This window comes from Nyctibius grandis, chromosome 27 (genome assembly GCF_013368605.1).
Source record: "Nyctibius grandis isolate bNycGra1 chromosome 27, bNycGra1.pri, whole genome shotgun sequence".
Lineage (NCBI taxonomy): Eukaryota > Metazoa > Chordata > Aves > Nyctibiiformes > Nyctibiidae > Nyctibius > Nyctibius grandis.
Window position 1 is genome coordinate 2,013,487 of NC_090684.1, and position 26,113 is coordinate 2,039,599.

Here is a 26,113-nt window from a genome sequence, read left to right on the forward strand (position 1 = left end):
GTCCCCCAGCAGCCCCGCAGCAGGGTTTGGAACTGGCAGATCTAGGTGCAGTCCTAACTACATCATTTACTTCTCTCTAAATCTGTTTATCATTTGTTTACAGTACAACAATATTTATTTAGAAAAGAGTGAGTCAGATCTCTGGTGGAAAGCCAAAGTTCTTGATTATTGTACGTGACTGTATCAGATTTGTTTCCTCTTAAAAGAAATGCGGTTTAACTCCCATTGAAAAAGGGAATATTCTGCACTTAAAAGGACAGCAATCTCTGCTGCAAGAGATGTCGGACACTGGGAAAAGGTGAAAATTAAGCCATGGCAGACTTTCATCACCCTTCTCATATGACATCAATGGTTGGATCTGTAGTGCAATATGGATAATATTAGATTAAAAAAGAATAGTTTCAGAACGGCTGATCTTGATGCTTTGGTTTCTTTTCCTTAAAAAATGAAAAGCTCATGAAATGACCGCAGCTCGTGGTCTGGACTGCTTCAAGGTTTGAAGCGTGTGTGTGTATAGAGGGAGGGGGTATAAAAAGGATTCTGGGCTTTTGGTTCCCCTGGTGTTTTGGGTAAAAAAATAGAACATAAAATGTGAGAAGGCATAGATCTTATTTAGAGACAATATTTGCCTTCGTAGTGTCCTGTATTGCAGATACTGCTGCTGCGCAAAACCAGATGGAATGATCAAAATGCAGAACTGTACAAGGTTGAAACTGCCAGATGTTAAGCTCTATAAATCAAATAGTTGCCCCTCAATCTGCAATCAGTGTTTGCAGCGTACTGTTTGTTTTGTTAATATGGCTGAGAGCTAATTAGTAACTGCGAGACTTGGCTAATAAAACTGTGAATCTCCACGTACTGACCGGGCTGCAGCCAGCCCTCGGAGGGCACACGTGTGGATAAGGAGCCGTATGCTCCGACTCAGGCTGAAACGCAAAATATACACATTAAAGGTTGGGTTTGTTTGGGTTTTTTTTTTACTTAGGTGAGACAAGAAACAATGCCCAAGTTTCTTCAATAAAAAGAGGGCAGGAGGGGAAAAGGGATCAGTAGAGAGAGCTCCTCGGAGGAGCAGCGCCAGGTCGGAGGTGCACGCACCATCTCTGCCGACAGACAAACTGCGGTTCACGTAGAACACAGAAAGCAAACTAAGATAGATAGTACTGTGGATGGCTGTAAAGAGAAGTTTAAAAAGGGCAGTGTTCCGAGATGTTATAAGTTGGTTGTTTTGCTGCTTTATACCAGTGGTATAAAAGTACTTTACACACTGATTTAGTATTTGCCCTCTGAAGCTGGAGGAGCTACGAGTGAAAATGAACCAACTGCCATTAAATGTTTGGGAATGAAACTTGGGAAGAAAAAGCTCAGACTCTTCACCAGCTGATCGTGTCCTAGCTGTTTGAAATCCTGTCTCAAAACCCTTAACAGCCTGTTAGTGCTTCATCACTTTGCTGCCTCACTCTTTTCCTAAGGCCAGTGCAGCCCTAAGCCCAGCTGTGTGCAGCCTAACTTGCCTTCTCAGCCTTTGTACCATTCTCATCGGTACAAAACACCAACCCAAAAACCACTCAGATGTTTTGATCCTTAGTACCTCCCATTGCATTCTCCACCTCGTTATGAATTTTTGCTGTCTACCCACTAAGAGCATCTGGCTGTTCATGGATGCCCCTACTCAGTCCAACCCCACCTTGAGCAGCTTGGAAGAGCTGTGAGCAACAAGGGTTATGCCTATAGACAAGAATAGGTGCAAGGGACTGGAGAGCAGCATGGTACGAGCGCCTTGCTCTCCAAAGAAAACTGAAACACCAAATGGGAAGCAGAAGAGATGCAATTCCCAGCTGTCCAGGCTGCTCCACCGCAACACCCGGAGCTATTCTAAGGCAGCGCATAGCACGAATACCAGGAGCCCATGAAAAGCATGGTGAGCAAAATTGCTGGTGTCTAATGGCGCCAGATGGGTTGTTGACACACTCCGTGTGGTTAGACATGAAAGGCCATCCTGCAGGAAAAAATAATCACAACCCCACATGCTTCCAGTCCGCGACCGGGATTGTCACCTTCGGGTCTGCGCAGCGAGCACCGCACCCTGGGCTCAGCCTCCCGCAGCCACAGCTCTGCACGCTTCGGGATTCCTCGTTTAAATTCCTTTAATATCTTGGTGCCTGTCGGTTTCACTAACCCCTTCAGTACGTTGTTAAAATGGTCTGTCTTGCTTTTGTACAGGTTCAATGTTTTCACAGCAAGATTTTTACAGGAAGCGAGACAAAAACTCTCCTTCACTGTTTGCTAGTGACAACTTTCCTAGGCCTGGCAAAAAGCAGATTAAGGCAGGCCTTAAGACAGAAATGAAACAGAAGAGGAAAGAGGCAGTTACTTGCTTCCAACCTTCCAAGGAGCCTTTAAAACTACACACGCATTAACTCTTAAAGTACCTCTAAAAACGCAGCGTTTTCTGGGGTGGAACATGGCAACAGTTTTCACAACACGGAGCAGAAGTTATACAACTGTTTACAACAGACCCTTTTCTATCACAACCACAAGCAGATGGCAGAGAAGCAAATTGCGATTTTCATTAACCGTTTCAATTCTCAGCGGAACTGGCAAATATACTCTGCTTCCAGTGTCACCACAGAGGAGGGATGAAAAAGGGAAGCAAAATATGCAACAGGGATCTCTGGGTTGAATCGAGAGTGAGCTCCATTTCCACAGATCCTGCAGAATGACCAGAGTCACTATTCACCCATAAGAAGTAAAATCAATGAGATCGACCCAAAACTTTAGGACCTGGATATGAACTTTCCCAAAGTGCTGGCAATTTCACACTCACCACCACTGTTTGACTCAAACTTGCCCTGCAAGGAGAGGAGGAGGAGGAAGCAGATGCCAAGATCCAGATTTATTTCAAGCACTATTTATACCCATTTAAAGATCGTGTGATGATAGTGAATCTGGCGAGTTTATTTAGGTTAGCCTAAATTACACCAGATCACAGTAATCGGGGGTGTTTGGGAGCAGGAAGAGGAAGTTGTGCACAGATTTTTAAGGAACCACAAAGTACGAAGCTCTGTGGTTTCTCGGGTGTTATCTTGATCGAGTCCTGTGCAACTTCCACTTCAAAGGCTTCAGTCGGTCTCAAAAGATCAGAAGGGAAGATTGAGTTCCGAGTATCTGAAACTTCTTAATTAAATTAGTCATTCATACAAGGAACTCGCAAGACAATCCAAGATTTATCTGCTTTAAGGGAAGTAGGAGAGAGAACGGCAACACTTAGTTGGGCATTGCAAGGTAACCCCATTCAGAGCAACAGCAGAAAAATTATCTTAAAAGACAACCTCCTCCCCCCCTTCCTAAATTAAAAACAAAACAAAAAACCCACACCCACAAACCAGGAATAGGAATATTGGGTTTCCATAAGGAGCATGAGATGAAGGAATGAGTCAGATGAGAATGAAAATATTATTAACTAGGAAGAGAAACATTTAAGTTGACACAGGCATGTCACATCATCCGTGTGAAACAAAAACTTCTCCCACCACGCCTCCTTCGAACTGAGGGGTTTTAAGCCAGGTGGTACATAGAAAAACTGAAGTTTCCTGTTCTGCCTCCCCGTCCCCTAAAATATTCAGGATCTGTTTCCTAGAGGTGTGCGACAGCCATTTCCAGACCTGGTACCTCCTGAAATAGTGATCAGGATCCTGGGAACTGAGAAGTTGATTTATATCCCACCCTGCAGAGTAACCTGCAGGCACTGCCCTTCCCATGGCAGCAGCGACCCGCGGGCTCAGGCTCTGAGCTCTGCAGGGTGCACACCCCGCTGTACCGACCTCGTGCCCAGCTCACCTGAACTACCTGCTAAAATTAGACATGAGGTGAAGGGAGAGACGAAAAGACAGTTATTTTCAGATCTGTGCAAATGTCAAGCCCGCCCTGCAAACCATCAGAGCTAGAGCTCGACCAAGTGTTAGACAGAGACGTAATTGTTTCTGTACCTACTTTTTCAAACTTGTCTGAATTTTGTCCTCTGCAGTGTGCTCTGTAAGAGCAGCTACAATCACACCAACCAACGCAGTGCGATACTGGGATCGCTGATATGATGAAAAACATCACAAAGATCCACTTTGGGGTTTTACATCAGGTTTTGCTGGTGATGTATCCCTAGATCTCCGGGTTCAATGAGGTCACTGAGTAAATGAATGCTTCATGCTTAGAAAAAGCTTCCAAATGTTACTTGAAAGACTCAGGGGAAAAAAAAAATGTTCAGGACTCAGCTCCATCAAAAAGAATCACAGGTCAAAATAGCCTATGACAATATTTATCAATTAAAATAATAATAATAAAAACGTAACTGAAGTCCACATAACCCAAATGCTTTTGTCGATACCTCCCTCACTGCCTGTATCATCTCTCCTTTAAAGAAATCATTTCACTTTCAAGAAAACGAAAGCTGAACTTCTCTGCAAGCTGCTCATTCAAACCAACGTTTAATTTCCCCTTAAAGTCCTCCTGACACAGCTCAGTGTTAACTGCAAATTTTGAGAATTACAAGCATGGACATACACGCTGCTCCCTGCCCTTCTCTTCCAAAAGATTCCAGTTATGAACATCTGTTGTTTACAAGTGCTCAGCCTGAAGGTTGCCAGACTTATTCTGCATCTTCTACTTGAAGGCAAAGGCTGCCAGAAAGCCATCTGAATTTCATGCTGGGATATCCTGGACATTCAGCTCTCCAGCTGACAACTGCTACTCAGTATCCTGCTTCCAAAGAATATTCTGATTTAAAACATGGCCTTAAAATAGCATTGTCTTTTCATTTTTCCTTTTTTACTTTTTTTTTTTTCTATTTTTTTTCCAATTTCTCCCTTGAAAGGAATCACTTAAGGTTGGCCACGGTTTTTATGTTGGTAACTGATTATTTGAACAGGCATTATTTGAGACCTTTAGCTCAGCAGATATTTAAGGAGCGATGGCTGTACCAAACTTGTGACCAACAAGCTCTTGTAACAACAGGAGCTACAAGAATTGGGCTGTGTGCATTTTTTTCCTCCAGTTCTTACATCTTGTGCAAGGATATTTACCAATGGGTATTGAACAAGCCTTACCAAATATATAGGTTTTGTAGGATTATTCTCTTTAACTGTTCTAATTGAAAAACCATTTTTAAAAGCAAACAGACAAAGCGAGGTCTAACAGCCATGCCAGAATAGTTAAAAGCAAGTAAAACCTGGGATATATCCAACTGTCATCAAGTCGTATGTCACCTTGGCTAAACCAATCTGTTCCCTTTCTTCGAAGATATAAAATGCGAATAACATACACCTACCTCTGTAAATCATTTTAAGATGCTCCAGTGAAGCTAGCTTCGAACTGTGCAGTGTGCGAGCACCCTTTAAGTCCATCCCTGGCTATACACTGTCTGCTGTCAAGACCCAACCACCTCCATTTCAAAACCCGTATGGAAAACGCAGCCACCTGACCAGCTCACCCTCTGATGCGGCCACATCTGAGAAAAATAAACCCCATGCAATGCATTTGTGACAAACCCAACGCGAGCCTGCACCTCACATTGCCCTTTCCTTTAAGTGTGTGCTTTTACCAGGTCGGAGATGGATGGTGGAGGGAGCCACACCATCCAGTTCCAAGGGTCAGACTGAAGCCTCCTGCCCTTGACAGCATTCCCGTAAATGAACACGTTCGGAGCCACTTGGCAATTACATAATGGCTACGGAGTACGAAAGCACATGCAAATTACAGGGTTACTGCCTGACAGATTTCCTCCTCGACAGTGTGTTATGAGATCTAAAAACAGCGAGTGACACGGTAAGCAGTCACTGAATGATACGGTACCTCCCGACATAATTATCACGTTATCCAAAGAACATGCTATTACTGTATATTTATAGGGTCACAGCCAGGCAATTACAGAGTAGCCACCCGCCTGTGCACGACTCGAGGCTGTGTAATACCAGGCTCCTCAGGAGGAGAGCTCTGATGGTTGGCTTTGATCAAACGGTCTTCTGGGGGCTTCCAAATGAGATTACAGCTTCAGCGCCTACAGAAGAGACACCAGCCAAGTCACCCCGCGCTATTCAGACAGAGCAGTGTTGGGGATAGGAATTATAACTGGAATTGCTTCCTTACTGATCCCTGTGGTATTTTGACATATTTCTGAATGTTACAGCCAGACAGAAATGACCAAACAAGTCATAGATGGAGCTACCCAGGACAGCCAGCTTTACAGGACAGACAGCTGGACTTGATCAGAAAAGCACGGACATTTAATTCAGAAATTCAAATGGAAGTTTTATGTGCTGATAAAATCACCCATCTAATTCAGGCTACACTCGATAGCTAGGATATTTGAGGTCAGCTTTGTCCAGGTACAACTCCATAAAGCCTATCTAAAATACAAATAGCTCAAAAACCAGAGGCAGAGGTCAGTGAGGAAAATGCATTAGAACAAACAAAAAAAAATTTAAAAACCTGCAGTATCACAGCCAGCATATTTAATTCACGTGAAGCACGACACCATGCAGGATTCTGTTCAACTATGGTAAAAACTTCCACATTAAAAATTCTCTCTGAATCTCAAAATAGGATGTTAGTTATATACAACCTTCCCACCACTGAAAGCTGAATACAAAAGTGTTTCTGATGGGATGTTTCACATCATGTAATATAAAGGAAATCATGTCAATTTTCACCAGGAATAACAACAAAATAAGCTGAAAAAGACCAACCATAATGTAGCAGAAAATTACAGTTCAAGACATCATTTCTTTAGTGCCATCTTAAAGGCACGTGCAGAATATGTGCAGCTTATAGTTACAAGAACAATTTCACTGTAAAGGAAAAGAAAAAAAAATACTTAAGACAATTACAGCTCTATAGATATGCAGAATAGCTCTTCTCCAACCTGTCACATAGCTATGCCTGGGAATCATGCTCTCCTCACAATGTAGCACAATGTGTGTTTTAAATGAGAACTAAAGTAAATCAAAGCTGTACAGAAAGGAAACTAAAACGGTGCCTACTTAATGGCTTTCACAAAAAGAGCTTCTGGTGGAAAGGGAAAGCTGATAAATCCCCATATCCCTCCAAACACAGCAACAACAAAAAAACACAAACACAGATAACAGCCCAGCCCGACCCAAACAATGCTAAAAGTGACGTGTCACCTTGGGCGGAGGCAGACCCAGATGGATCCTCTTGGACCGATCTGTCCAAAGCAGAAATGATTCACATCACAAGGCTGCTTTTGCTCGGTGTTTTCCCCCAGCTGCTACCCTGACAACAAAACCCAACAAGCTCGTGCACTGCCCAGAGGTCAGCTACAGGAGCCCCGTGGCTGTGGCTTTGTGCCGGCCACCTACTCACTGGGCTGATGTCTCTGAGCCACGCTGCCTGCACCAGCCCCTTCTTCACCCGCAGGTCCTCTCCTGCATCCCCCTTCCTGGGAAAAGCACCTGCGTCCCTTCCTCCTGCCACGAGTCAGTAGTAAACCAGAAGGCTCTGAATCCACGAAACCACGTTCGATACACGTTAGTCGTCCCAACTCAAACAGGTAAGCGGGGGACAACCAAAGCAGTATGGTCAGACCTACCTGTAAATAATGTTTCAAGCAGGTGAGACAACTGTCAATAAGGACATCTTTAAATTTTAATTGAGTCCCATCAACTCAGTTTCTAGGGATTCCCCCACTCCAAATAGCACAGCTGTATTTGGAAGTACTATTGGCTTCATTGCTCTAACTGTTTTGAAGTGATGGTAGCAGAGATACAACACACTTAAATCCTACACTGAGTATGTGCAGGATATTGAAAACAGAGAGCTGCAATGGCAAATCACAGCATATACCAGATTAGAAACAGCTACTCTTAAAAAGACAGACCAAAGCCACTGACACTGAAGGAAATCCTGGCTTTGTCCATCAAATCAAGTGTACAGCTTTACCCACCTTCCCAAGAAAATTACTCCTTTCAACATGCCAATTTTTACCATTCTATTCGCTATGGACAACACATGACCTACCAGGAATTATTGAAATGAAGCTAGCAACCAGGCTACGTAGTAAAATAAAATGGGATCTGTGTTTAGCACAAATTTGGGAAACATTTTATTCTGAGATTCACAACAGTGCTGGTACCTACATTCACTGTATCGGCTCGCTTTTTGCATTCCTACCCTTGTGACCACATCTACAGGGGAAAAAAGAGCAAGAACAAAAGGCAAATACTCTACTTGAATTGCTGGTCTTTGGTGCTCCTAGTTTTAGCCAGGAATCTTTCAGCCAACTTCTCCAAATTCCTTGAGTAATCCATCTCAATCTCTGCCTTCTTGCGGAAGAAATCCTGCAAGTCCTGCAGTAACTGGACCCGAAGCTCACACTGTTGGTCAAGGCATTTCAGCTGCTCTACCAATTGGGCACGGATCTCTGTAACAAATAAAAGCACTACAGATTAAACAAAATCCCATCAGAGAAAACACCATAAAAATTCTCCAGTAAAATATAGTGAAAAATATGTTCCCTCATTAGTAATATGTCAGCAAAGCTCCGTTATGATTAACTATATCTGCAGACAGAAAGTGATTGCGATTGCACCTCGGACACACCGGTCGCAGGAAAGTCATCCAACAACCTGCAAGCCGGCGCACAGATCTACAAGCGAAGCTTTACTGCTGAACAGTGCATCAGTTACAAGCGTCAAGTGCATTTTTGGCATCAAAAAGAAGCGGTCACTGCCTAAAAATGTACTGAATCTCGGTCTGGAAAAAGGACTGAATGCTGCAATACCCCACGTCAGCTCAGAAAATCACTTCAGGGAATTTCGATCAAATTCCTTCGCAGGCTGCTCCTGATGCAGAAACAAGACGTTGCGCGTACTGGGGCACTCCCCAAAGGCACCAATTCTGGATTATTCAGTTAGTTACCGAGTCCCCAGCTGTGCAGCTCTCATTATAAACCAAGCCATCGAAAAATAAAGATAAAGACACCCCTTCAGTGAGCCGAAGTGACAGCACTTCCCATTAGGGAATTATCTCCAGGAAGACTATTTTTCTTTTTAAAATGTCTGCAAGTAACATACCTATGTCTAAAGGAACCATAAAGCACACAGATATAGCTGTTAAATGTTATTATTATGCATAATTGTTACTGAAGGTATCTATTTGTATTTACATAATATTTTACAGTTTCCAAACATTTTACAAATGTGAAAACTTCTCACATGAGCCCTTTAAACCAGGGTGGTGTTCTCCTTATCTTACAGATTCTGAATTTGAGGGACAGAATAGTGAAATGACAAACAGGGCAAGAAAACATAGCAGAAATGCATCAGTTCCTTAGTCTAAAAATGCGGAAATATTCAGCGATGCAGCTAGTAGAGGTTATTTGGCTTTTATCCAGGCAATAATCTCAACATGAAAACAATAAAATACGCACTTTCATCTCAAGAACTTTGAGCACTCAGACTTCAGAGACGCCTGCTATTGCTTGACTGTTATTGCTGCCCCTTCCAAAGGTTTTCAGAGATGTGTTGTTCCAGGCTGAATTCAGACTCAGCAATAAAATAAGTAACATTGAGGTCTTCAGCTTTGCTTATGTCTATGCATTGCAACTGCAGGCACCCACAACTTTGTCACCACAACTGAAGATGGGTAAGCTTCAATTTCCAAATGCAATTTTTTTTAATCAACTACTTCATTGCCAATTCCTGAGACAGGTAACTGACATTCTCCATCAGTCATGTTCTCGACTGAGAAACTAGCTCCAGGAGAAAAAGCAGAAATGTAAAGGACCACTTCCAAAAAAGTAGGAGTTCTCAAAGACTAGAAGATCAGCAGAGCACATGTATTTTAATTATAAAATTACAAGAAGCTCAAGCTCTTGGTTCTCAAGGTGGGATACTTCACACACAGCTCTCCTGCGAAACAGCAGCAAGAACTAGTAACCTCTCCTTTAGTAAGAAATGCAATATCAGCACTTTTTCTTTATAAATAAACTCAGTGTTTTTTGAGGGGAACAGTGACAGCTGACCGGGCTGCCCGCAGGGGAACAATAAGCTATTCAGCTCCAGCTTATCGAGGCTGTGGCGCTGGGCTGGAGAAGGGCAACCTTGCTCATCTTTCAAAAACACACCACACAGTACTTTGCCACGAAATAAAATCAAGAATGCAGGAATTTCCTGAGGCTTACTGGGCTTTCTAGAGTATAAAGTGTCCGCTTGTTTTCCCATTGCTTACACAAGCAACAGACATTTTTTTCAGACTCACTCTGAGAACATACCACGGCAGAGCCAGAGGCCGTGCGTGCTCTAACCCGCGGGTCACCATGTTACACGGGACCTTTTCACGTCTGCAGCCACAACCACCCCTTTAATTTTGAATTCACTGCTTTTGCATCTTTACTTTACACAGGTTATTAGGTTAACAGCCACTTTAAGTACCGAAAAGCCTTCCACCTGCTTCTAAACCTTGTAGACCTTAGCAATCCCACCCCCTGTGATCAGTCAAGACAAGGAACAGCATCCTAAAGGCCGTGCTCCTGCTGCCAGTGCTTCAAGTGCCTACAGGTGAAGTAGCACATTTAATTCAAGGTCAAGATGCCTGTAGTAGAATTAGGATTAAACACCAGGTATTCTTATGCTCACACCAAGCCTTGCCCCATACTGCAGAATCCTTTCTATTGTATTTCAAGCTCACGTGGCTGACAACTACATAATTAAAACGTCCCTAGTAGCAATAGAAAAGCTTCCATCCATTTAAAACAAACTGTTCATTCACTTCCATCACCAGATCATGAAGTCACCTCGGTCACAGAGGGACAGAGTATTGTATAATGCTAGACAGTTGCATAATTTTACTTTTATCCTCTCTGCAACTACCTTTTCAACGTTCCCTGTGGCACTCAGCAGGCATGTCTAGTGATTAATGAATTCAAAGGGTAAGGAAGGATCTTCTGTATTTTAGTCACATTTGTCTTTCTCAACATTGATAATCTATACAATTTTTTTTTTCTTTTTAAACTTTGAAGCATATAAAGTGTTGGTGCAACTGATGCTGCACTATCATGAAGGTAATTGTCCCTGAATAAAATGCTGGCATTTAAGCGACGGTGCCTCTAACACTTCTAATACTAATACTACTGGTCATCACCAGTAGTTTCCATCACAGGCAAGTTAAGAGACATACTACATAGAAGCGTGAACTCAGACCCAGGAGACCTCTTTGCCCAGTCATCTCACGCAGTCTGAGCGATGCTCCTGCTCCAAGCAGGATCATCTCCCTAGGCAGGGTTTCAGCTCTTCCCAGCGATAAGCTTTAGCTGCTCTAACTGGATAGCAACACAGTGAATCACAGCCTGCACCAGGAGACGGCACGAGCAGCCTGAGCTGCTTCTCAGTATCTAGCTCCATCTCCATGTATCTGCTCTGTAGCCTTCTCAAGATGTTCCCACCCTATCCCAAATGCCACGGCTGTACGAAGAGATGACAAGCTTGGGAAAGGAGTGGGATGACAACAAAACAGAACCACCAGCCCCCAGCTCCCGCCCTGATTAAACAGCAATCCTCTCACCCACACAAATCCGCTCCAACTGGCAGAGCTGAACTCCAAAACCTTCCGCGCTCTCGCCTTGACTCCGCGGTCCCCCACGGCTGCTTTGCGAGGAGCGGTCCTCCTCCCGTGTTAATGCCGTGTAACAAAACACAAGCAGGAGGCACATCAACATCGAAGCAGAACAGAATCAAACCACGAATGGGAAGGTGGAAGGTAGCAGCTTCAAAACCTTCATGTGTAGCGCAGTTACCCCGACTTTTCAGGACCCCCACCCAGCACGTAAGACGCAACTACGCAGAAGTATTGGCAGTCACCAAGCATGAATTTGCACACACAGCTCGAACACAATCTTATCTCTCAGGCTACTCAGCAGCATGGGAAAGACAAAGCAGGCCAAAATGAACAAAATCTCCACTTCGTACAGAAGGCTGGAGCACTAATCTTAGATCTTGCGCCTTGGCTGGAACAAGTTTCTTGAATCCCCATCTCCTGAAAGCTGCCACGCACTCGGGTGCTGAACGTCGGAGTAAGACGGCAGCGGCACAGCACCCACCTGCCTCCCTTTGCCAACCCCGCTGAGGTTTAGGTTAAGATTACAGCTTAGTTTGGAGTTAACACTCCTTTCAGTTTCAAAAAACTAAAACCCACCAACAGTATAGCTTCAAGTAAAAGTTAAAACCATTTAAATAAGTTTTAGGAAATCCTTTGGGTTACATATTTTGACATATTCCCAGCACACTCCTAATTGCTAAGAACTGTTCACATTTCCCCTACCAACATACATAAGAAAGGCTGTGCTCCAAAAGTGAACGACTGCTTAATTTTATGGAAGTGGTCACAATATTTTTTTGATTTTTGGTACATGATTGCAAATAGGGCTGCGACAAATGACAGACAACAGCCCAACAACCCCGACTACGGCTGGGAGGTTTAATGACTTCGAAAAACCTTTACACAGTAACAGCAAGAATTTCACAGGACAAACTGCGTTGCTAGCTGAAAGCTGTTGATCATCACAGCCCTAAAAATCTCGCTGGTAATCTAAAAACTAGGCTTTGAAGTGAAAATGATATAAGAGGAGGAAATACAGTTTAAGACCAGAGCCAGGAGGGAGATTCAGGCTCAGGTTCATAATCCTGTCAGAAACTGCATGCCCTGGAAAAGGTGAATTTTCCTTTAAGAAACAGGATATTCCTCAGCCATTTGAGAAACACTAGCACTGGGTAACACACACTGACAACAACCCCTTTATAGTTATAAATATATAAACAGAATTGTAGGCGTTAGCTGCCGAACTTCTTTCTAATACGGAATGATAAAATCGTTTTGATGTCTAAGCTGAGCGCATGAAGTTTTGCGTTAATGAAGTAAAAGAAGAGGACACGAGACATGCTTAAAAGCAAAAATTAAGGCTAGTCTCAGTCTCAGTGAAGTACTGAGGACACTCATCTTTCATTTTCATACCAACATCATAATAGATTTGCATCACTAATTGGGTCTACCAGCTTTTCTAGGCACAACAGAAGTGTTTCTCAAAGGCGCGAGGCAGTCGATGCTTTCTGCCTTTATTCCAGGCGTGTAACGCCTCTGTCACAACTGGCAGCTTGGAAATTTTATAACTTTAAGCACCAACTAGAACCCCATTGAACGCAGCAAACCCATACATTGGTTTTCCATACCCATAGGAAAAAACACTCATCTGCAGTTCACAGCCTGCAAACTGATGCAACGCTTCAGATCTGCACAGCTTTTAAGCAAATGCTCAAAATTATGCAATTAACCATGTTGACAAAGTTGCCAAGGCATTTAATCCACGCAGAATTCAAATTAAATATTTAGATTTATTTTTTTTTGTCTAATGAAATAGTCATGAAAGTCTCCTTTGCCATTATCAAAACACAGTCCACGCTGTTGACTTTTCAGGGAGGATGTTTAAAAACAGAATCCAGATTAAATTACCCTGCGCAGGGATTCACTGCCCTAATTCCAAGAGCAGAGCGTGGGTAACTCCTCCTGTGCGCAAGAACAAAGTCCTCAGCTTTATATCTAATCCATAGAGCACATAAAAACCCTGATAAAGGTAACGTGTCTAAGTACATCAGGCAATATTATATTTTTAGGTACTACAACTTTATTCAAAGTGAGTAAAAGTTTATCACTACATTTCAACTAAGTGAAAACCCAAAACGTGCACGCAAGCAGCAGGAGCGTTACCACTGCTTCTGCCTCCAGGAAGTTTCACAGCTATTTTAGGATTGTCTGTGCTCAGTTAAAGGTTTCCCCCAGGACATTAAGCCAAGAAAAACCTCAGCCAAACCTTTGCCTATGCCTTCCCACCTTCTGAATGCCGGACAAAATACTATGGGCGAGTAGCAAAACTACATTTTATCACTGGTTTGCAGCATGGATTTATATAATAAGCAATTTAAAAGTCATTTTGACACATGGACTATCAGCGTAATCAAAAGCAACACACACATACCCCCCAGTTCATATTTTCAGTACTCAGAAAATAGTTGGAGCTGACGAACTCTTTGCAGCCTCCAGTAACGAGCATCCCAAGAGCCTGCGTGCTCCGGGAGGCAGAAATCGCTTTGGGCACATTAAGCAACATGAAATAATACAGTCTCCAAACAACTTTTTAAGAGTTATTTGAACAGCGTCCTCTCATGCAGGGTGACGAAGCTGACGCTGCAGAGATGGCCAAAAATTTGGTGAACATTTTTAACCTAAGGGGTTTTTTTCCTGCTTTAAATGCCCTTTCTGCTTCTGGTCCAGGGCAAACCAAGTCTCCCTGAAGCACCAGACTCTCAGGTATTTTTCGTCACACTCTCCTTCTGACCGCTCAAACCTTCCTCCAAGAAAGAGGAGATTCCTTCCTCAAACCCTGCTGTGTTAATTACAGAAAGAGGTGGTTAGCAGTGCAGGGAGCCTGGACGTGTGCTCCCAGTTATAGGAAGTCAACAACAGGGAATAAATGCAGTAAGGAATAAAACTAAGCACGTGCTGGACACGTTCTCAGTCAAACCACTCTCAATTTCTCATAAAACCACTAAAATGTAAGTTTCTGTGTCCTTTCTGGGAGAGAGAACAGGAGTGGGGATTTCCCCTGGGTACCGAACAAGGCGCTCACGCTCCGACCAAGACAAGTTTAACTCCTGCAACCCCACCAGCCCTGGGACAACCCTCCGTTCCCAGCACACTATTGACACCACTATTTAACATCTTAAACACCATGAAAAAGTTATGAAGGAATGAAATATCAAGTCCGGGGAAGGCTCATGAGCAGCGATCAATCCTGGGCTTCCCTACCGAGCATCAGAGTGCAAGAATTAATCAGACTGACCAAAAAGTGTGGGAAATGTACAGGAACACCCTTCAGAAACCACGTTAATTCATTTGCAAGCAATGAGCCGCCTGGGCGTGGGGAGAGGGAGGGAGGGGAGCCCGGTACTCACGGCTCTTCAAAACAGGAGGAGATTTGAATGAAGAATGTTGTGCTGCCGTGTTTCGCGCTGCACAAAGGAAGGTAACTCCTCTGTGAAGGGAGAGGCTGGCACTTGCTTTCAACAGAAACGTCTCTTTACTCTAGAATGGAAATCCATCAGCAAGAGACAGCAGAACAGGTCCAGCAGCAGAAAGAGCATCCAGCAGCTGCAGAAACATTCACTTCCCGCTCCCCAAAACACATCCCTCAATGATGGGTGGCAGAACTTTTTTCAGAAGAGCTAAAAAATCCTTGGGTGTCACTGAAATATTCTCTTTCACTCTACTTTTTTTGCCCATGATGTATCAGTACCCAAATTCAGAAAGGTGGAATTTACTGTTAGGAAAAAGGAGACTTTTTTTTTTTTTTACCAATTATAAAATTAATTTCTCCCATGGATTGTTTCCTGTAGTTTCTGCTGTGCTTTCCCGGCCTATTTTACCAAGTTTCTCTTTGCAGCTCCACAGCAGCCCTTCACAACCACTGTTCTTTCTCCTGAAGTCTGCTCCCCTGCTACACAACGTAGAGGAGCTGTTTAATAGCCACAGCTCCAGCCCAAGACTTTATATGTCTTCGTTCTAACCGAGCATTAAGATTTCCTCTACTGGTGGTGATTCAAACAGAAGTGAAACAACTGCTGCTTTCGCCTTCCCAAATTTTTTCTTGAAGTGTTTCATCTGCACTATGTCAAATATCGTGAGGGGTTTGTTTTAATGGTGGAACAGTACTAAACAGAATTGAATTATTCATCAGAAACATGTAATGCGATCATTATTTCTGGCATTTGCCATATGTTCTCACTGCTTCAATTCACTTCAGGAATCCCAAATTAAACTCACTATATGTTATACATCACCAGACTACCTTGTTCATATGCACGCACACACAGAAACATCTATAGGTGAGAAAGTGGCATCCATACACATACGGACCCATGAAATCCTCCACAGTGATAACTGTTTCCTCAGGAGAACAGTCCAGGGATGGACCAAACTGCCCAGACCCAATCCCCAGCCGTCTTTGCTCCTACTGCAAAAACTTAGTTAATTTGACATTATAATTTTCCATTTCTCTATCTGTCAAGGGTGCTCCAAAGGTTAAGTAAAGTTTGGAAGTGCTGGAAGATACTGGGATACTATTACATCTTCCCAATTCATAAGACTTGATATTTACACTCTTACACACAAGTATTTCACACAAAGTAACATTAAGTGTATTTGTCAAATCAATAAAATTGCTAGAATAAAAGTAGCAATTAATGAGTTATATGTTTTAATATCTTCAATGAAAGGAAAATCCTTTGGTGAATTATGTCATATATTTAGAGATACAAACAGAATGATTAATGCTGGTGTCCAATTTAATTTCACCTCAGGATTTCTTCTCCTCCCTCTCCTCTTTGGTTCCTAACATGTTAACACGCATAAATGATCGAGAAATAAATGAAGAGGAACAAAAAGGGATGCGTGAACACTTCTCAAGCACAGCACAGTAAACTACATTTCAAAATCACTTCCAGTAGACTGCCAGCTGCCACAGTTGTCTGAGGCAGCTAGGGGAAAGACAGATAAACGCGGCGTTGGTTTTTTGATTGCATCAACGATTTTCATCTTTGCTTTAAGTTGACATTTTGAAGAACCAACACCAATTTACCTGGAGCATTTCTTAAAGATACAAAAAAAGCAAAGAGGATGAGGCTTCACTTTAAAATCCAGTAACTATATAACAGCAAAAGATAACCTGGGGTTAGCACCACTATTCCAGAGGCATCCTGAAGCTGCCACGGGAACGAACACCTTCCCCTCCTGGTCCTCGGTCTCTTGTAGATAACCCACACCCCGGAGGTGCCGCAGCCCAAAATCAGACACCAGACCTGCAGCCCCCACACCTCCTCGCTCCCACGGCTGAGGGTCCCCGGGAGATGCGGGGCTGGACGTGCTCCGGGCTGACCCTCACACCGCGGCACGGACGGACCCACCTGGTCGGTCGCGAATGACGCAGCGAGCGCCCGAGCCGGCTGTAGGCCAGCAGCCCGGAGACTTGTACACATGCACCATGGAGGATCTCCACGGCCCTCCTCCTTAAGCTCCTGTTTCCCTCCCCGCTGGAACACCGGGCAAGGCGCTCAGTCCATCGAGGAGGAAGACGACTGTCCACAGAAGTCAACAACGTGAGTCAAATATATTTCCGCAACCCCGTCTAGTCGTCACTGCCTCCCCGGCAGTCCCGGCAGAGACACTGCCGTGCGTGTTTCGGGGAGGTTTTGAGAACTGTTAATTAACTATGAACATTCCAGGAGAGGTGAATAATAAGCATCATTACAGACATTTCACAGATGACTTCAACAAGATCAAAAAGGTCCAAGTTATTTGCCCGCGGTACCAGTGGATGCTGATGACAGAGCTAGTTTCCACCCGAGCAGCCTCTTATTTTCCCTGCTGTAATAACTAACAACTGCCATTAAACCAAAACCATTACACAAAATCAAAGAAATTCCTCTTTAAACTGGCATGAGAGCTTACCATAAATCAGTCTTAGCTGTTTACATAAGAAATCAAATTGGAGCATTGTTTATAATTCATATATAGCACCTAAAACCAGAAGATATAAGCCTAATTTACCACAAAAATAGTTTATGTAAAAAAAAAAAAGTCTTGATCCAGCCTCCCTGTTGCTTTCTGGCTCCATCTGTGTTCATGTTCCTAAGGAGTTTACACCAGGAATACTCCATGAAAGCAAAGGTGTCCCAAGCAGGTTATTCCTATACAATCACAGCAAACACAGAAGTCATTCCTTCAGTTATAAATATTCAGCTGTGTAAGCACAGGACTGCTGTCTTTAAAGGAACTTATATTTTTACTCTACAGCACCTCTCATAAAGAGGGGAAATGAGTGTTTGACAGAGCCTGCAAAGCTCCAGTGATGTGAATCATCATTTTTCTATCAGTTCTTTGTCAGCTACAGCAACGCCCATTAATCAGCGCAGCTTAGACCAGACCAGGAACAAGGAGATGCTTATTTTTCAGGTGCCTTTGTCAGAAAACTGCCATGAAGACTCAGGTCCTCCTTTTTACACACGCACACTTTATCATTTAGAAATCATTTATGTGCTCTTATAGAGACTGGGCAAAATTAGAGAAAACGCACTTGTTAGAAATACCTGAATAAAGCTGTGCAAAAGTTAAAGCTTTGCAGGATTTGATGTTTCTAGAAAAATTCAGCCCCTAGATACCAAAAATTATCACTATTAAAAAAAACACCTTAGAAAACAGAAGTCCTTCAGCACCTGTGAACATCAGAAAGCTCTTCCCTCTAAGCAGAGACCACAGCCACGCTGCCAACCGCACACACATCCCAAAGGCAGGACCCAAACAACCTTTTGTGCAGAAGTGGGTGACAAACATGTGTCTTCCGTACGCCCCAAAGGACACGGAGGGGGAGCACAGGCAGGGAGGCTCTGCTTCAGCATCCTCGAGTCTGCAACCGGGAGCTTTCCTCTTCATGTCAGGTGGATTTTAGCTTCTGCTGCCGATACCCAGAGGAATGGAAGAGCATAAGAAGGTCTGATGAACTGGAGCCTCTGCCCGGAGATCTGCCTCTGAGCCTCCGCAGGCAGACGGGCACGACCACGAGGCACAGCAGGGCTGGTGCATGTCACAGAAAGGGTGGAAAAAAATCACTTGGACAGACAAGACCATCTCTTGGTTCCCGTCCTGGCTTCCCCTCACATTCGCAAGCACAGGAACCTTCCCTGACCGCTGCGCTGCACCAAAGTGGTTTCCACGCCTGGCCAAGTGCTTCTGCTTCCAGTCTCCCGATATTTGACCTCACTGATTAATCTTCAGTGGTTTGAAACCCCTGAAGATCTGCACTACAACTGTTTTTTTTTTCTTTTTCTTCCTTTTTGGATTGGGCCCTCAAAAGACAATACTGAGCGTAGAAATTTTTTATATTTCCACGCAGACAGATCCCAGCAGGAAAAGTGCCATATCGCATCTCCTCCATACAGCTCGAGCTCTACCCCAGCCCTGATTAGCAACTCACTTCATTTGCCTAATGCAACTCCACAAAAACAATTCAGTCCCTAGAAAACACCTCCAAAAAAATATAATTTAAATGAAGATTTATTAAAGCCATTTGGACAGGAGGAAACGAAAGCACACGTAACCCGTTCGCTGTTGCGATTGGGATACTGGGTGTGACTTATTTACCCTCGCTGTTTGAAGCTCCAACCATCTGCCAAGAGGAGCCCCTGAACGAGCACCGCTCAGCACCAGCCAAAGTCAACACGGGAGCCGGGAGCGAAGCGTTGGGCTTCGGCTCCTCCGCCAGCCTCGCTACAAGGAATGTTTATGTTGGTTCATTTACCAGTGACTTAAAACAACACGCCCAAATAAACCAACCCAACAAACAGCCCGGCGCAGAAATACTAAAAACAGCCAGGAGGCTTCCGAGTGCCAACTATTTTATGGGCCGCTCATTCTCAGTTTCAGTGTGAATTCAGGTTCAGGTTACTTCAGACCTCTCTCCATCCTCCCCTTGAAAAAAGCACTTTGAATTAGGGAAAGGAAACGTCGCTCTATAAAAGTCATTCAGCGGCATGCCAGTTTATCCAGAGACTGAAGCAGCCCAGGAATATCCATGTTTCTGAGTCTCATTAAAATGCCAAGGTGGTGGAGCATTTTGTTTGGTTTGGGTTTTTTTTTTGCAAATATATGTACTTAACAAAAGCTTATGTCAGGAAGAGCTATGAATAATACTGTTTAACAATATGGAGCAAGAAAATAAATAGTGTAGTAAAATCTCCATTGATAAAGTTGTATGTGTAACTTCCAATAAAACTTATTTAAATTTGATTATATGCTGACAATACCTCAGATAACTTATGAAATCCAGTTATTGACATCTTCAAATTATGAATTATCAATATAAGACATTTCATTTTCTTTTATTGCCTATTACATATATAAATCATTAATGCCACGAAGCTGTGACTGACATTTGTAAACTCTCATAGTGGTGGACCATTACTATCAAGAGACATTCCTGCGAGGAGCCAGGACAGATGGGTTTGTTATCACCATTTAAAATCCAACACTTTCGCAGGAACAGGAGAATAACTTACAGTGGGAAGTGAGCAGTGAAAGCTTCAGACGCTCTGGCCCTATTTTCAAGAGGATGAATGGTAATTTCCCACTAACACGAGAGATCTGTTCTTTTACTCCTATAAAGCCATCCGCTATCTGAACAGAGCGAGCAACCTTATCAAAGCAAGACACTGTACCTTACAGCCTGATTCACCGAGACCGTCTGGACAAAACATTCAGACAAGAGCTTTTAAAAAACCCAACGTCTTGAAACAAATTGCCAGACAGGATTACACAAGATGATCTGTCGAACGCATTAGAGGCAGCCAGAAAATCTTGAAAGTAGACAGAGGGTAGGAAACGCGTATCCTTTTGGGATCCATATATGACTTATCTCTTTACATTTCAACCTTTTCAGATATAAAACCTGAGAGCAGGTAACACACCGGGGCTTAAAGGAAGCCCATGGTCCTACGGTGGGTTAAAAGCCATTAAAGGATGAAGTCACCGATTGATCCCCACCCACCCCCTTAAGTTATTGCCATATAGGAGCAGTTCTGGACCTGGTAGCCCATCTTCATCTGCTGCTTTCCTCAGCTAAACCAGCAAGCCCCCAACACGAATGCTGTGCCAGTGTTTCTTCTTACCAACCAGAAAAGAAACACTCAGACCCTGGGTATTCTTGCTCGTTTCCACCTCGATTTCCCCTGACAGCAATCAGCAATGGCTCCAGCTACTAAGTAAAACCCCAAACCTTAGACTTTATTGCCCACGGTTATTTTTATCCTTGATCTGCCAAAGCAGATGCACTGATACAGAAAAACCACTGAACACAGTTCACTTCACATTTGCCTTTCCCATTAATGAGTCCATACGTCATTTGCCAAAGGACAGACAGATAAAGCCAGCCGAACTTTCCACTACTCCCCCGACAGCTTAATTGCTGTCTCAAATCTGGAGCAAGCCATGACAACTTCGCATTTGTTTCCACACTTCATTTTTATGACACTCCGACGTCTGCAGAGGATGCTGTAATTAAAAAGGAATAAAATTATGTTTAAAAAAAAAAAACCTGGACGCAATCAGCTTATTTGCCTGAAGAAAACGGATTACACAGCAAGAGAGCAGGTACGGATGCTCTTCGACAAGAGCAAGTAAAATAAAAAGAAAATAAAGCTTGTGAAAAGCAAAGTAGATGCTCTGTCTTCTTAAGTATTTCACTGTTTTAAGAACCCCGGGCTTTTTCCTTTGATAAATTCCAGCAGTTTGTTGGTAAGTTACTTTTAGGGGGAAGTCGGGGTTGAGCTTAGGGGAAAGCAAAAGGACATCGTGTAGAAGAAAAACAAGAGAAAAAGGATAAATTAAAGTGTATTTTTGCTACTAAATGTCCAGCATAATTTCAAAAGGAAAAAAGACACTAAGAAAAGCAGTGAAGGGAAAGTGGTGATGCTGCAGTACCATGGCAAAGGCAGCGAGAACACAAGTGTAAAGCGCTGGGTGGACCAGCACAGCAACAGCCCGTTTCACTGCAGGACAAACACCTACCCCTTGCCCTGTCCTGTATTTACTGAGTACAGCAACTAAGACTCCCATCCCTAACCTTGCCTTCTCCCTTGGTCTTCCTCCCGTGTCCGCAGACAGGGAGGCAAAAAGAACTGTAAGAAAATCCCCTGGATTTAACAGCACTGTGTTAGCACAACTGCTGACGGCCCACTTGGCCGTCCCACAGCACGGCTGGAAGGTTACTCTGTGTTGGGCTGGGAATGCCATCCCACTAATGAGATAAGCATAAGGCATCAATCGTTGCAGCATTCTTACTTACGAGTAACCTACACTGCAAGCCAGGAGTGCAAAACCTCTTCAAGAACAGGATGTCCAGCTTTTAATCTCCCTCTAAAGTACAGCTAAGAAACCACTGCATGGGAAGGAAGTCAAGCCAATCAATCTGGAGACAGCCTGATACGTTCCGGCTTTCCACCTCACCCCACCTGAAAAACTTCATTTTTAGCCACTGTGACACTCCACAGCACTCCTGTGCATCCTCGGAGATGATGGACACAAGGACTGGACTGAAACAAACAGCTCCACGTTTGGAGCTTGCATCAGCAACATACTCAGCAATGCAAATTACCTTCCTCAAATTCAAGACTTGCCAAGGGAGAAGTCAACGTGCCTGGTGACAGCGGCTGCTTCCCCTACGGCCGAGACCGACAGCAGCCACTGGAAGCAGAAGCAGGCAGCAGCTTTCTTGCAAAAAGCCCCACAGTTAAAAATGAAGTTGTAAGAGAAACTACTTCTTCGCCCTGAACTTTGTAGGGAGGATTTTAGATGACAGTCCTCCAAGAGCAAAGTTTCAAGGCGAATCCTCACCACTGCAGATCACTCTGAACGATGTAATGGTTTAACCTCCATCACTTCTCTGCTCAGTATCTTACTGCAGCTCAGCTCAAAACCTGTGTGTCAGCACAACCGAAGGGCTGCTCATGGATACACTCTCCTGATCACCACCCACTTCACCCTAAGTGTTGATTCTTGCTGCAGCATACACAGCTATAGAAATTTAAGTTTAATACCAGTTTGTACTTTCCTTGATTTCACAATAAACTCAAAATAGAATGAACAGAAAATTCTTTCCTCAAGAGGTTTCAGTTCCCACTTTTCAAAAACTGCGTCAACGACTTATGACAAGACTGTTCCTTGTCCGACACGTTCAGATCTCCAGAAGTGGCCACTTGCCAATTGTTCTTTGGGACTCAATACTTTTGAAAGTCAAAGATCAATTATCATTAACCATACAAAACTGCAGATCGAAGCAGAAGAAAACAGGATACAATGCTGATGGAAAAACAGACCATGATTTCACTCTGTAAAGAAGTCAGGTAAAGAGCTATTAAAATTATATTCAAATAATAAAACTACATTCAGTGCTGTGGGACAGTTGGGATTGTTTCTCAGGTGCCAGATATGTCATTTCAGGAGACCTAAAATGACCGGAGGACTCGCACTAGGAGATGGTTCCACTCTATAGCATCATACATGAAAAATGGCTTTATCAACTGTGAAACTGGCAAATTTGTCTTCCAAGACCTCCTCCTAATGCCCGAGAGATGCTCAATCTGCATAGCTGCTGCTTTTTCCCTCTGAAGCTTGGGAAGGCAAAGGGAAAAGGCACGTGGAGGAAAGTAGACTTGCAAAAGGCACTTCATACAGCGTATTGTGAAAAATACGATGCAGTTGTCTATCTATGGCTTCAAATACGATTTTATTCTGCAATGTAAATATTTAAGCACTGTCTCTTTCCCTGGCCCATACGGTTGTCAGGAATTGCGTGCCCTTGAAGTTGAGGCGCTGTCTTACACGGACACATCTGCGGAGATGTGTAACTCGAGTGACCTGTGCCAGAGAGATTACGAATGAACAGCCTCCTTTCTTGCAAAGAAGTCACACCTGCTCAGTCAAAAAACCCTGCTCCTCAAAAATTAAGGCTTTGTTACTCCTAAGCAGAGTGACGGACTGAGTCAGCAAAATGCCAAGAGATCCTCTTCATTTCTGACATCGGTCGAGGTCACGATGAACTCCACTCAGCTACATCAGCTTCCCCCGGAGCCCTGGGAGCTCTCAGCTTTTGAGTAATACATACACAGATCATCACCTTGCTTGTGCGTGCGTGAACCTCCTTTGGAAAACAGAAACATTAACAAAAAGGTATCAAGACAGCCATAATTTGAACTTACAGTTGACTCAACCTTGCAAAAACAGTCACCTTCCAAGCACTCAATGGGGAACGCATACAGCCTGTTAGTCTTAAACCTTATCCCACGCAAGCAGAATTTATAAGTCTGCTTTAAAAGCAGCCACTTCGCAGCCATTTTCCTTCATCACCCCCACCGTCTCCAGCAAAGAAAAATAGCAAGAGGTCTCCAACGAGGAGTGTAAGAGAAGGAGATCCTGAAAGACCTCTGGCTCTCCAAATTAAAAACATCTCTCGCACACAATGGCCCAAACGCGATGCAGCGTCTACGGCTTTCCATTCCGGCTATTGTCATCTAATAATAGCCCTGCGGAGCCCCCACGACCCAGCGCTGGCCGTATTGTGTGCTCTCGCTGTCCACCTCCCCATCGGAGAGCTATTCAAAGTGTAAAACAGGCAAGTTTCTCTTTGACAATCCAACACTAGCTCATCTCCATCATCTGTAGGAAAATCAAAATATATCAAAACCAGTAGGCACGTACTGGGAATGAATGCCATTGCCTAGGGATACTGCACGCCTCTCAGCGCGACTTCATAATTATTTATTAAGTGATCCTCCATTCACAAAATAAAGCAATGTACTTGAGTTACTTCTATAAACATTAATTTTTTTGATTCGTAATTGACACAGAAATATCAGCCTCTAAAAAAAACCATGTTACTTAAGCCCCAGAAGCCCCATCACAGCCTCAGTGTTCATAAGTCATCTGCAAACACCCAAGGCAAAATTTTGTCTTCTATATGCAGCCATGTGAAGCCAAAAGCTCCTCCCAGCTCCAATCTGGGTCCAGAGGAGCAGAGAAGTGATTCATCCTCCCACTCTCCATCCAGGCTCCTGCTTCTCCGCAAAAGCTGCCAGGAGGATTCGGAGCCCACCACCTTTGGCAACGTGGTGCGATCCATCACGGAGACAGGAGCCACTCCCAACCCCTCCGACAGTGTGAACATTTGGTGACATTTCAATTGCTACAAACAGGGAATAAATTTGAATCGGGACCCAAGAAAGATGAAGGTTGAGTCACCCACACTGACTTCTCACTCATTAAAATAGATTTTACTTACTCCCAATTTGCAGATTGCTACATATGAACACTATATTAAAGAAAATATTTCTTTAGCAAGCAAAGAAAAAAGCCAGCCCCCAAAAGTGAATTTATTGACACCCAGCTCTCTTCCACTGTGTTCACTGGACTTCTCACTTCATCCAAACCAACTGCGCCAACAGGAGAAAATTGAAACTAATCTCTATCCAAAAAAAAATGACAACAATTAAGCCATAAATAAGTTGCTCAGCTTGATAAAAATGAGTTCAAGCCCTGAGCTCGTAGTATTCGATGGCATTTTTAAGCCTTCCTAGGGAGGAATCACCACGTGCTGTTAAAACTCTCCCAAGGCCTGAGTGGATGGTTGTGGAACTGACGTACAAAAAAGCTGCATCTAGCTGAGCAAAAGAACTAAAATTAAACCCAAAAAAAAAAAACCCACATCAGAAACTTAACAGTAGACTTATAAAAATATTAACTTAGGCAACGAAAGAAACACAGTCTGCACTATTAGTTTATTTAGACTGACCACATTATTAACCAATTTGCCATCAGTAATAATAGACATACCCACTGTCACCACTACGCAGAGAACATCCATTTTGTAAAACACGTTAGTATGAGCAGTCTAACCTCAAACCAAGCTAAGGCACGTGGAAAATGAAATCACCAAGGAGCCAGGCACTTGCTAAAATTTTAAGTCCACCTTAATTACCAACAAGGCAGAGCAGATTTTTCTTCACTCTTGACACTCTTCCCCTTTCTCAAACACATCCGATCGCTTTGTATCTTTTTCCTTGTCTATTCTAGTCCCAACTGACAAGAAAAAAAGAAAGCAAACTGACAAAAAAAAAGAAGAAACTTTCTCCTATTTAAACTGAAACTCTTCACAAAGCTCTGAAGTTCGGCTTCAACGGGAACAGCGGAGGTTTGCTTCAACACAAAGTATTTCTCACAGACGTAGGCAAGCGTCAACAAAACCGCAGTACAAGAGGCAGCGAAATGAGCATCTCTTGCAGTATTCTCAACTGGCCTCTCTTCTTGGCAGCTTAAAGATTGAAAAATTTTAAAACATAAATTTGACGTCTAGGACTGGCAACCTAGTATCTCTGCCAGCACTGAAGTTCACATAAGCCTTTTAACTCCTAAAAATAAATCTTAAAGAAAACATTCATTCAAGACTCAATCCCAG

At 43.4% G+C, this 26,113-nt stretch overlaps 1 protein-coding gene across 3 annotated transcripts in view; it reads right to left on the reverse strand.

Moving 5' to 3' along the window:
- SRGAP2 (SLIT-ROBO Rho GTPase activating protein 2) overlaps nucleotides 1-26,113 on the reverse strand; it is a 97,801-nt gene that overhangs the window by 57,110 nt on the left and 14,578 nt on the right. For all 3 annotated transcript variants that reach the window (XM_068419094.1, XM_068419093.1, XM_068419095.1), the window contains exon 3: nucleotides 8,239-8,431. In XM_068419094.1, the coding sequence (XP_068275195.1) occupies nucleotides 8,239-8,431 (193 nt within the window). The remainder of the gene's footprint in view (nucleotides 1-8,238; nucleotides 8,432-26,113) is intronic.